Genomic DNA, 11,978 nt, shown 5'->3' with positions numbered 1-11,978 from the left:
AATTCAGATTTAGCCCAACCGACATTAGTAAAATTGATTATTTTCTTCTCTTTCACACAACCGTGCATTACAGAAACAGCCATTAATTTTTATTTCCAAATATGCTGTGGCCTATATAGTAGTATAAGTCTGCTGAATAGTCAAGAAGAGTCATTAAATTAGTCATAACATTTCATGCAAGCCACAAAATATCGTTGATGAAATATCTAGCCTTCCTTGGAGTCACCGCACCGTACCTATTTAACAACGTCTTATAAGCTAGTGCTCAACTAAAATTGCTCTTTATGGTAAGGATATACAAGTGTTTAATATCTTACTTATACTTTTCAACACCTCCTTAGAATAACTGAACTAATAATAACTGAAAAAGACTAAGGAAAGGCTACCCAACTCAACGCAAAAGCGAGCAGTAGCGAGCATCTGATATTCATCCGACCACGGGGGATCCACCTACCGCTGACTAACTTGTTGTTACGTCATGCATAAGTCTGCGTTCATTGGCCCAATGACATTAAACAACATGATAGGCAACTCTGACGTCACTCCATAAGACTACAGGCAAAACATTGTATTTCATGATACGCTCCAATGCACATATTTCTCGTCGCCTTTCGCGTCCGTTTTCCGCTCGCTTTTGCTACTCGGCGTCTTTTTTACGTGTAGTACCTGCCTTTTTGCGCCTGTAACGAAACAAAATAATCTCTATATCTAAGAAGTTTTGCTTACTTGGAAAGCTGGAATAACAGGCAAGCTGTAAAGAGCAATTCTGGACGTCATAGACTTTTTTTTTATCAGAGAAGATTACAAACGCGATAGCGGAGAGATTTGTGTGGAACATTTTGCAGATAATGACAAAGTTCAAAGTTAGTTATTTTAATGTTTGCGCTTATTCATTGAAATTTCATTTAAAGAGGGTGTCATACAAAACTGTACTGCGATACAATTCCATAACACAAAGTTTGCACCTATCGAACTTGCTTTTGTAGGTGAATTTATGAGACATATTACATATTCAGTTAATCGTAGGTAACATTGCTGGTACATAATGCATCGTAGATAGGTTTGTTTGAATTTAGCTCATAGCCCACTAATTAATATTATCTTCTATGCAGGAGGTTGCAGGGCTGAATTCAACTTGCAGCCTTACCGATCACCTGACGATGGTCATTTAGTTTGGCTCGAGCAAGTCTTCTTGAAATGCTTGTGTGGATGGAAACTACCTATATTTTTTGCCTTCCTCCGATTTTAGACAAATTTATTCTGAGGGATTTCGCATATAATTCTCACTGATTGGTGGCTGTTTATAATTCCTATTGATTGTGAATTCTGATTATAACAATGAGTTGAAAATTTTTTTACCTAATTTACTGGCACCTTTTTCTTGTCAACACTCCAAGCTGAGGTAATAAACATGACAATACATTTATGTCATCTGGAAGCAAAATATGCGCACTAATTAATAGTTTGGCACATTGAGATAATACATCATGACAGAAAATACAAGTTAAAGATATGTATGACCATCACATGGTAATTAAAATTAATAAAAATTAATAGGGGCTGTGGAGTATGGAAAGTTCAAGACAAAGAAAAGAACAAATGTTCATAGCTCATGAACTCTCAATTTTGCCTCCATTGCTTTGTGAAGGCCAATATATTTCGAGTGGCTGAATTGGTTTACCTTTATGATAGCAACGATTTTGTATTTAATTTCAATTTAATTGAAGTGATATAATTTCCCAAAGCAATGCTTGAATCGTCTAGAATAGATCAGTGGTGTCAAACTCATGGGTTTTCGAGAGCCGCATTGCATTTTGAAAATTGTAAAAAGAGCCGCAAACAGTTTTTGATAATGTATACTCAAAAGATATTTTTAAGATAGTTTTAGTTTGTGACATATATTGTGATGCAACTAAACAGTTGGATTAAGTTTTATTATTTTCTTCAATTTCAAATGCAATTACATATTGATATTTGCATTCCACTATTATTGCAACATTTGCAAGTTACAGTATTTATTATGAAAAATCGTAAAATTCTATGTACAACCATCAAAATCATTTTTGAACAAGCTTTGAATAAAGAAAAAACAATACATACACTAAAAATAACTTAATCTAAATATATGAACCTAAAATTAACAAAAATACTACAGTATAAACTCAATGTTTTAATAATTACATTTGTCCTGGCGTTTGGCATCTTTCTTGTGTCACCAGCATACTAAAGCCAGTCTGAAATGATTTTATAGTACCAACTCTAACTAACGAGGCCACATGATCATGGGTTTATCTGGATCTTTACGAATGTTTAATTAATTCCAGTAATGCAAAAAAGTTACTTTTATCATTTCATGTATAGATCAGTAAAAAAACAAATGACAGATTTTTTCGACAAGACATTTCGCACTACATTGCGTGGCATAGGATTGCTTGAATTATTATTGATATTGATTTTTAGTAACTAAGTCGTTGTATAATTATATTAATATACAAACACATGGAAATTTTCTGTTCGAAGTTGGTCTTCGAATTTGTCATATTGACTGCTGAGCTTATTGTGTTTTTTGATTGTATTGATGGAAATATGACAAATTAAACAATGTGCTTCAGAATTTTGTGAAGAGCAGAAATGTTACAACTCCCATTTTCTTCGAAAATGCCACCTTCTTCATGTACTTTGCGTTTAATTTAATTACTCAAATGTTTTATTCAAGTATTCTTTTGCTAGCTTGATGTGTATTCTTAATTGGGTCAAAATGTGGACAAAAAAAATTAATATTCCAAAACTACTTTCAGTAAATTGTTTTCTGTGTGAATAATCAATTTCACTTTAGAAGGTTTGAAAAATCTATTACATTTAGATAAAAAAAAAACTTCCAAAATACTATTACAATTATTGTTAAGCGTTCCAGGGCCGCACTGGAAGTTCTCTGGGGCCGCGAGTTTGAGATCCCTGGTCTAGATTGAAGTTGTTCAAAAAATATATGATAGTATTTTATCATGAATGATGATTATACCCCTTCCAGAATTTCTTCTATAGTACTACCAAAAGTTGATGAACCAAATATAACACAGGTGCAGTGAGGTACCGGTAATCCTCATTTCCAAAGCTGTTTTAAGTATGTCTGGCGTGTTTTGTGCCTTTTTACAAATAAGACCGCTTATGCAATCTTACGCTTTGGAATTTTTAGTTATTTTCCTCAAGCCCTGCAGGATGTGGGGGCCATACACAACTCTACCGGAGGGTCAAATGTCTTTGCATGCCTCCATAGGTTGTTTTTCTATTGCAAATTTCTATTTTCAATTGCATTATATTTCTTGGAATCACACTGTCACTGATATGTCGCCAGACTTCTGATATCTCCCCGTCTGCTATAGTTGTCCTGTGAATAAATAATAGGAAATTGAGATTAGACGAATAGTTGAAAGTTTTGCTTTATGTCGGCTTAATTTCTTGATTGATATACTTACTATTTCTGCTATTGCCTCTTGTGCTGCAAGAGTCTCACAATGCTTGGACAGGTTTGTCCACAACTTTCACATCTGAAGAAAGAGAGGAGATTTATTAATTTTCGTTAAGAATAAATAAAGCAGTCTATATGATTCAGAATGGAAAAGCTAATAAATCCAATATCTCATGTTTTATTTAAAAAATATTTTACTGAATTTGGTATATAAACCAACTAATAAAAGGGTTTAGTCAGAAAATTACAAGCATTCGTGGCTCCAAATACTTGAGAAATCAGACTATACAATATAGACCGGTATGAGTGAAATGTTAGGTGAACTTGTTAACACTTTGATTCAATACGCAAATAAAAGTGAATGCGTAATAGTATGTTACAATGAGCAGCAATCAACAATGAGTATATATCCTCACTGATTAAAAAAATCTAACTGGAGGTGCATGAACTATTTGAAACCATAAGGGGTAAGTAAATATGTAATTTCGGCAAATGGGCAACTACGTACCGTACTGAATTAATAACTTCGTAGTATTTGACAAAGGCTGGCTTTCCCACATGTACTTAACAGTGCGATGCCCGGGTGTGATATACAACAATAGTATTCACCTTACCTTTTATCGATTTCTTTTTACCCCAACTTTCGAAAATATCATTAAAATCGACAACAACTGTCAAAGCAGGCACGAACACCATTCGTGCTACGCCTTGAAAGCAGCACACATCCGCTCGTTTTCGTCTCGTCAAGTATGTGCATTGGAGCGTGCTATCGAATACGATCTTCGGACAAAAATGCCAGAGTTGCGCATCATGTTGTTTAATGTCATTGATTGGCCCATGATACCGGGAAATCAGAGAAAATAGGACAGATGATAACACATATTTATTGTAGTAAAAGCGTCTTTTCTGTGAAACGTGCAACTTTTGGAAGTGGGAACAAGGCAATATTTGTTACTAAATTTCTAAGGAACATTTTGAAATCATTTTCAGGTAGTTACCTTATGTGCGCTACGAAACTGAAAGATAAATGGCCTCGGCTCGCGGGCTAAATCGTAAATAAACACCAATACGGTAGTAAGAGTCGTCATAATCACTACAGCCAAAAAACTTGCAGCGTTGCAGTCCGGATTCCGTAGTCGGTGGTGGAGCGCGGCATGTTGCTCTCTGCTTCGATGTGTTAGGCCTACCTATTTAACCAGTGGACTTTCATTGCCTACCGTACTGTATTTGTATCTGAATAGCTTATCAATTACAATGAGTTACGAAGAGGAAGTTCTAAGAATCGGAAGGAAGCTGGATAACATGGTTTCGAAAAATACGACGGTAAGACTTAACTGATGACGATTACCGATACCGGTACAGGATTACCGTATTTAAATTCTGTAAAAGTATTTCAATAAAACCCACGCAGCCATCACAGTATTATGATAGGTATTTCATGAAAAGGAAAAATACAATACAATGGAGTGGCGGATATAAAAAATAATAAATCACGGAATAGAAGTAACTTAGGCCATTGTTCATGTGGAGTGGAACTTTAATTGCATGTAACAGTGTGCAGGTGTGGGAAAACGGTGTCAAATCAATTTGAATTGGCCTCTTGAAATCTCCAACCAAAAGTCAATTTCTCTCCATATTTTTATGTTCATTTAACTTTGTCTGTTTATCAGGAACAAGCAGTTGATGTGTTGAAGGCATTGAAACAAATCCCTATGACACTGGATACCTTGCAAAAAACAAGAATTGGAATGTCAGTAAATAATGTACGAAAGCAAACATCAAGTGAAGAGGTTTCTTCGGCAGCAAAACAATTAATAAAAGGATGGAAAAAACTTGTTCCAGGTATCCAATGACCTATTTCAGTATTTTGTAGAGATATTTGAAATGAACAAAGTTTGAATACATTGGAAAATGATTATATTCGATATACAGATATATGCAATTCTTAATTTCGAGAACATTGCAGAATACTTTCATGCGAAGGTTTGGCTTTTTTAAAAAAAGTTTCAACTCACCAATGACACTGTCAAAATTTAATTTGTCAAAATCATCAAGACAATATTTTTCTCAATTACTCTTTGTTACAAAATCAAATTTCTATGAGTTTGCAAATTTCTGCCAAATTTGCTACCAAACGTAACCTATTTTGGAATATATTCAATGTGCAGAATGTTTTTGGAATGGGAAATTATTTGGTTTCAGCCAAACCTAGATTTAAAAGTTCTATTTAAAGTTACTATATCGCAAAGAAAATAATATTATTTGATTGTATTGTTGCTAAGACATTGCTTATTTATTGATTGTTTTTAAGAGCCGCCACTTAAAAAGTCTGAATCAAGTAAGAGTTTGAAAAATGAATCGAAAAAAGAAACAAAACGAGATGAAAGTTCTTCGGGACAAGGGGTGAATACTTAAGTTTAGTACACTATTATTATGATTATTCTACAAGAAAATGTTGTTGATATTGTGTGCCAAGCTGGCATAATGCTAGCTTGTTAATAATAGTCATATCTTTACAGCATCAACTTTCATTCAACTCTTAAATCTTTTGATAAACAAAACAAAACTCAAGCCGGTTCAATTAATCAAGTGGTAGCAAGGTAACAAACATTCCAGCTTAGCGAGAAAAATGACAATAAAACTGAGGAAATTTTGAATAGGCCTTATTTGCTTGTCATAATAACTTCTTCCATGTGAGCCATGATGCTATTTGTGCTTTGTTTTACCTGTTTAGCCCACTATTTCGATAATCGACTGGAGTCTGCATTTGAGGTCAATGGCCGATGCTATATCTCTTGATGCTTTTATTAAGATATTGATTGACTTTGTCCTGGAACTTGGTGTCAATGTTATATGATTGAGCATTATACAAGTTAATGCAATTTACCTAAGTCATAATAAATATTGTTTTTCGTTGTTTATGGTTGTCGATATGATTTTCCAAAAAGTTATATTACATTGATATAGGTCAAAGAATCGGCAACAGCAAAAGTAAGTTCAAATGGAATGGAAGCACACCAATCATTAGCATCCACAAATAACCCAGTTCGAGATAAATGCAGAGAAATGTTGATTCGTGGCCTAGAAACTACTTCAAGTATGTCAATATAATTGATATTGGTCATGTCAATTACATGTCGTAGTTGATAGAAATATACATTAGGTAATAGGAGAATTTGTCAATGCTGTAATGCAGGGGTTCTCAACCTTTTTCCAGATAAGTACCCTCTGAGTCATGAAATAATCAACACGAACTGGTATGCGGTATTAATGGCCCGATGACGTCTTGGTGCAGAGTAATCACACTTTTCTCGCTTTTTTGGTTCCGATTCATCGTGAAAGTTTTCGCCGAATCTCGCAAAATTAAGAAACCCAAAGGTCGGCACACATGTTTTTTCTGTTCGGCATGCTTTTCCTGATTAAAGGGTTATGACTATTTCTTTGTCTAAACCAGAAAACAGCCACGAACAGTATAATATTCCAGGGCTTCGTTTGCCTTGACATCTAGTAAAATATGAGCTTGTTGCGAGTTGCGACCCTGCAGGTGGTCACAAGCATTGCAAAAAAAGCATTGACCGCAGAGATCTTTTCTAGGTGATGCGCAGCAGGGTTGTAAACCTGGTGCCAAGTTATCTTACCAAAGTTTTTTTTTGTGAATTCGTTTTGTTCAATGCGTTGATTAACTGCAGAAAGATTAATATGAAATTAGTTGACCAACAAAGCACTTTGATAAGAGAACAAGACCGACAATAATAGGTCTTCCTCTGGACAAAGTTTGATCCACTCAATTTCAATTTTTTGCCGGCGCATTATTCGTGTGAAAAGTGTGCCTTTTTTTTTTATCTAAAAGCATAGTGAGTGCTTGACATTGCACTACATTTCGCAAATATATGTTATTATTTTCTATTCCACTCATTTCAATTTTTTGTCGGTCCGAAAGTACCGGTACATTTAGTTTAAATTTACCAGTCTGTCAGAAAGGTTGGGAAACATTGTTTTTAATATTATTAAACGAAAATATTCATTTCATTGATACAAAACATTAGTGTGAAGTCAGTCCCGGGTTATTGCAAATAATTTTCTCAATTTAAGTAGCAAATACCACATTGTCTTTTGAGATTTTACATTTTTGAGTCACAACAACACAAGATCAGGCTAAAAGAGTTTCAATCGGCAAGCATTTTCCTCTGATCGTAAAGGACATACTATGCTAAAAATAGCAACACATGAAAACTCAACTGCCATTCAAGTACCCCTGAAAGAACCCCAGGTTGAGAACCCCTGCTGTAATGAGTGTGTGCAATACTACCTGTCAGTTTATTTTTGCCAAATTACTAGGCCTCTATCCAACTCATGTCTTTCCTGACAAGGACTGTTGAGTTGATTATTAGACTAGAATTGATAACAGACCATGTAAAGCCATTGTAATTTTTTTCATATTTTATTACACAGTTGTCTAATATCCTTGCCAGTCACCGCACCTTTGTCACTGACCACCATAATCATCATTTTCTATAATCAATAGTGTTTAGTTAAATGCTAGCAATAAACTAGGTGTATAATTGATAGCTTTTCAATTCAATGTGAATATGTGATCTTGTTTATAATCAAAACTCATTCTACATTCTCAACCTATATTTTTCCTATATTTCATTATGTGCTGTTTCACAATGTTATGAAACCGACCAACTCACTTGTTTGAAATAGGGTAGAGTATGTTTTTTACTTTCAATCAGTTACTACTGGTATGTCTTTTTGGTTGCATGCTATATTAATGTTGTGTACTTGTGTCTGACTTTAATTAATCATTCTTCTAGGTTCAGAATCTGAAAAATCTCGCTTTCGGTTCCTAGCAGCCATGATTGAAGAAGCTATATTTAAGGAATTTTGTGACACAGGCGTGAAATATAAAAATCGAGTGAGAAGTCGATACAGCAACTTGAAAGACACTCGTAATCCACAGCTTCGAGAAAATGTATTATCTGGAGCAATATCACCTGAAAAGCTTGCAAAAATGACACCAGACGTAAGTAGAGTTCTACTTGCATCATCCACAAGCATTAACTGTCTTCAATTTCTTGAAATTCATTCCATATAACCTATGGATGTTTCCAGAGCATCGATTTCCTTGTTTATTTTTGTAACGAAGACCAATAAGCAATGAGTCAACAATGACATAACTATTGCAATTTGTGGTGCTGCTCAGACAGACATTTAAGTGAATGTAAACATTGCCCCGTTTTCAGGGTTTAGCGTGTTATTCGCCAGTTTTTAGTTGCGTTTCCAAAAATTAGTTATAATCAAATAACTTGATAGTCATTATGTTTTTTAAGGAACTTGAGTTTCGTTAGCAATACTCAAAAATTAGTCTTGAAAACGCTGCGATAGACTAGGGTAAAATTAGCAATCGTTACCTGTAAGGTTGCATGCGGTTAATATTTTCCATATAAATGGTGGTTTCAATAAGCATGCTAACCAGATTGTAAGCGACCAGCAGCAGAAACACCCCCAAAGTCGGCTTCAAAACTTTTGCAATGGTTGAGTATAGGAAGAATTTTTCTGGGGTCCAAGGTCATGAGTGAACATCTTTCCACAGGAAAAGCATTGCTGTTTTCACATATTTTCTATCATTGATTTTGAAAAATTCAACCTTACTATGGTATCTAATCAATAATCATTTTACATTATAGTACCGTATATCTTCTCAAAACTCGTCTTTTGATTTGTTTTTGGATTTAAATTGTTATGAGTCATAGTAGCTTGTTATTTTCAAGGTGAATGCTCTGAATTGCTCAGGATTTCATTTGAACCTGTTTTCTTGTCGTTTCTTCTCGTTTCTCTGTTATTACTTACCGTACTCCTTTTGATACAGGAAATGGCAAGTTCAGAAATGAAATCTCTGAGAGAGAAATTTGAAGAAGAAAACATCAAAGATCATCAAATGGCTGTACAAGAAGGAACGAAAACAGATATGTTTGTTTGCGGAAGGTGTAAAGGGAGAGCATGTACATATAATCAGGTAACCAGACACTTATCAAAATGGGTTATCAAATCTTGCTGACTTGATGGAGGGGTGTCAATCAAGAAATGGATTTTTGTTGTATGTGGAGTTGCTTCAAGTATCGTACTCATTAACATTGACAGCCATATGTACTGAACTTCGTATAATAGATAGATATAACTGAGTAATGTTTATTTTGTATTATATTTTATGTTTCATGTTCATTTTTTTCAGCTTCAAACGAGGAGTGCAGATGAACCTATGACAACATTTGTGTTTTGCATGGAGTGTGGAAATAGATGGAAATTTTGTTGAACATGGAAAACAGCTGTTTCATTTAGCTAGGCTTGAAGCAAGATGCTACATCAAACTTGTTTGAACTAGATTACTGCTGTGCTATCCAGTTGGATAACCATCAAATTCCATGGATTAACTTCATCATTATCATCACAGGGAAGAATACCAGGAAGTAAATAATGAAATGAAAAGGGATATGAGAAGCTGGGTTTAGAATTTGATTCATAAACTAATTTCAATTTTGTGTCTACGGAAGGGCAGGTATCCTTCTTCTTGCTTAGTTGTATATATATTTCTATATCTGGAGTGGGTCAAGACTCAAAGAGTTCATTTAATCTTGACATAATTCCAAGTGTTGATGTTCCATGGCATAATATTTTAATTGATAAAGTGATATGAATTCTTTATAGCAAAGTACTGTGTTCCAACATTTTCAGAAATATTCATTGAATATATTTCTGTGGATTTTAGTTCCTGCATTAATTGAGATTTTGGTGGGAATATGCTTGGGATGCATATAGGTAGAAATTATCAACTTCATGAGTTGTTTAATGGCTCTATTTAGTCATGATTTGATTGTCATCGTGTAACGTTAATGGTGATGTAAAGTTCCAACTACTACTTGTAATATATTAATGCCTGGCATATGTGATTCCTTTTTATTCTTGCTTCTTGATGATATTATAATTTAAAAAATAGTTGTTAGTGATGGATATTGCCAGGTTTGGATACATCGGTATAACCCAATTTTATTTTGAATTGAAATATTATTTAGTACAAGAATTCAGTTATGCCATTACCTAATATTTTGAAACTGCCATATTTGTGTGAGTTGCACCATGATATAAGTAGATACTGAGTATTTTGTCTAATTGTATTATGATAATGTAATACACCATACAGGTTTTCTAACTAGCTTCCAAGCAAATTGTTTTTCTTCTGACATCCTGATTGTAATTGCATTTGAGTTTCGTTCCAGTTGTCCATATTGTATTCTAAAATCTACTGCATTTAAATCTAAAGCTATGCTGTAGGAAAGACCACACTTGACACTTCATGGAGTTAAGTGGCAACAATTTCAATTAATTAGTACTATGTGAAAAAATTGCTTTCAAGAAATAAGAATCAAAATTGTTGATTTTCTTGTAAAATACGTCTTTTTTGTAACATCGCAAAATTTAAAGCAATTATCATATTTGATTTTGTAAAAAAAAAATTGTAGAACATTTAAATAATTGGTTTGGGTTCAGATAGTAATACACTCAATCATAATTTAATTATAAAGGCATAATCGTCACTGATATGTCACTACTGGGCTGATTTCACCCAGTATTCAATGCAAAATTCTATTTAAATGCATGTTTGGGGTTTTCAGTGCAGTCCTATGGTTTTCATACACATAGACTTCACCATCTTTCAGATAGTAAACAAAAACGAGCCTAAATTGAAATGTATTATATTAAATAGCTCAAATCGTTTTATAGTGCAGAATAATAAAAAAATCTTTTAGTAAGAAAAATTGGAATCTTAGCTTAAAAAAGGTTGGGAACCGCTGTATTGGCTGGCGATTATCACCAGAAGTATGTATAATGTAGAAAAACCCTAGTTCGGTTAGTTATCTCGAAAATAAAATCATCATTTTTTATTGCTGGGTTGTGTAATGATCGTCCCAAATCAAATTATTGGGGTTTAAATCTCGGAAAAAAATAGGTTTTCTACCGCCTATATTTTGGCCTATTGTAGGAAGCTTTCAGTGATGTGAATTTTAGCCTGTAGACTTCAGTTGTATTCATCCTGAAAATGTAGGTTGTGTTGGGGATATTCAACAATCGTATTTTGGAATGATCTCTTCTGAGTGTAATCTATAGATTTGCGAAAGCCCTTCACGTTCTTGTTCAACTTTAGTATTCTAGCATAATGGGAACTGCGCCCTCTCATGCATATTGCGGTGTGATTTGAGAATTGATGCGAAAATATGTAACTGTCGCGTGGTTTGTAATGCGATACAGATAATGTTCACAGTTCCTCGATATAGTGAGTTATGTCATGGCTATACCTAGAAATAGTTAAGGCATGATACTGGGGCATTTCAGTCATTTTTGTTATGTTGAGTTTTTTGTAAATCCAGTACTATTGTCGGATATTTAGCTCTTGTGTTTGTTTTTGGGAAATAAACTTGCTTATGAAATATGTATGAGTTTAGTGTACTCGGTG

At 34.1% G+C, this 11,978-nt stretch overlaps 1 protein-coding gene and 2 long non-coding RNA genes across 3 annotated transcripts; 2 read left to right on the top strand and 1 right to left on the bottom strand.

Moving 5' to 3' along the window:
* Positions 1–508: 508 nt before the first annotated feature.
* LOC144425678 (uncharacterized) lies at positions 509–2,904 on the top strand. Its single transcript, XR_013477594.1, has 3 exons — positions 509–772; positions 824–863; positions 1,113–2,904. It is a non-coding gene; the product is annotated as an uncharacterized LOC144425678 (long non-coding RNA).
* Positions 2,905–2,913: 9 nt separating this feature from the next.
* On the bottom strand, positions 2,914–4,292 carry LOC144425677 (uncharacterized). Its single transcript, XR_013477593.1, has 3 exons — positions 4,081–4,292; positions 3,474–3,545; positions 2,914–3,385 (listed from the first exon to the last, which is right to left on the bottom strand). It is a non-coding gene; the product is annotated as an uncharacterized LOC144425677 (long non-coding RNA).
* Positions 4,293–4,571: 279 nt separating this feature from the next.
* On the top strand, positions 4,572–11,958 carry LOC120346230 (transcription elongation factor A protein 1-like). Its single transcript, XM_039415935.2, has 7 exons — positions 4,572–4,789; positions 5,137–5,308; positions 5,778–5,869; positions 6,434–6,563; positions 8,284–8,492; positions 9,339–9,485; positions 9,702–11,958. Exons 1-7 carry the CDS (start codon positions 4,721–4,723, stop codon positions 9,780–9,782), a joined length of 900 nt encoding a protein of 299 aa, XP_039271869.2. The 5' UTR covers positions 4,572–4,720; the 3' UTR covers positions 9,783–11,958.
* Positions 11,959–11,978: the final 20 nt, after the last annotated feature.

This window comes from Styela clava, chromosome 8, assembly GCF_964204865.1.
Source record: "Styela clava chromosome 8, kaStyClav1.hap1.2, whole genome shotgun sequence".
In the NCBI taxonomy this organism is placed as follows: Eukaryota; Metazoa; Chordata; class Ascidiacea; order Stolidobranchia; family Styelidae; genus Styela; species Styela clava.
This window is presented reverse-complemented; position numbering and strand designations above follow the sequence as displayed.

Coding starts and splice junctions, on each gene's coding strand:
- LOC120346230 (XM_039415935.2), top strand. CDS start 4,721: ATGAGTTACGAAGAGGAAGTTCTAAGAATCGGAAGGAAGCTGGATAAC. Junction 4,790..5,136: donor TGGTTTCGAAAAATACGACG/GTAAGACTTAAC, acceptor TCTGTTTATCAG/GAACAAGCAGTTGATGTGTT. Junction 5,309..5,777: donor ATGGAAAAAACTTGTTCCAG/GTATCCAATGAC, acceptor ATTGTTTTTAAG/AGCCGCCACTTAAAAAGTCT.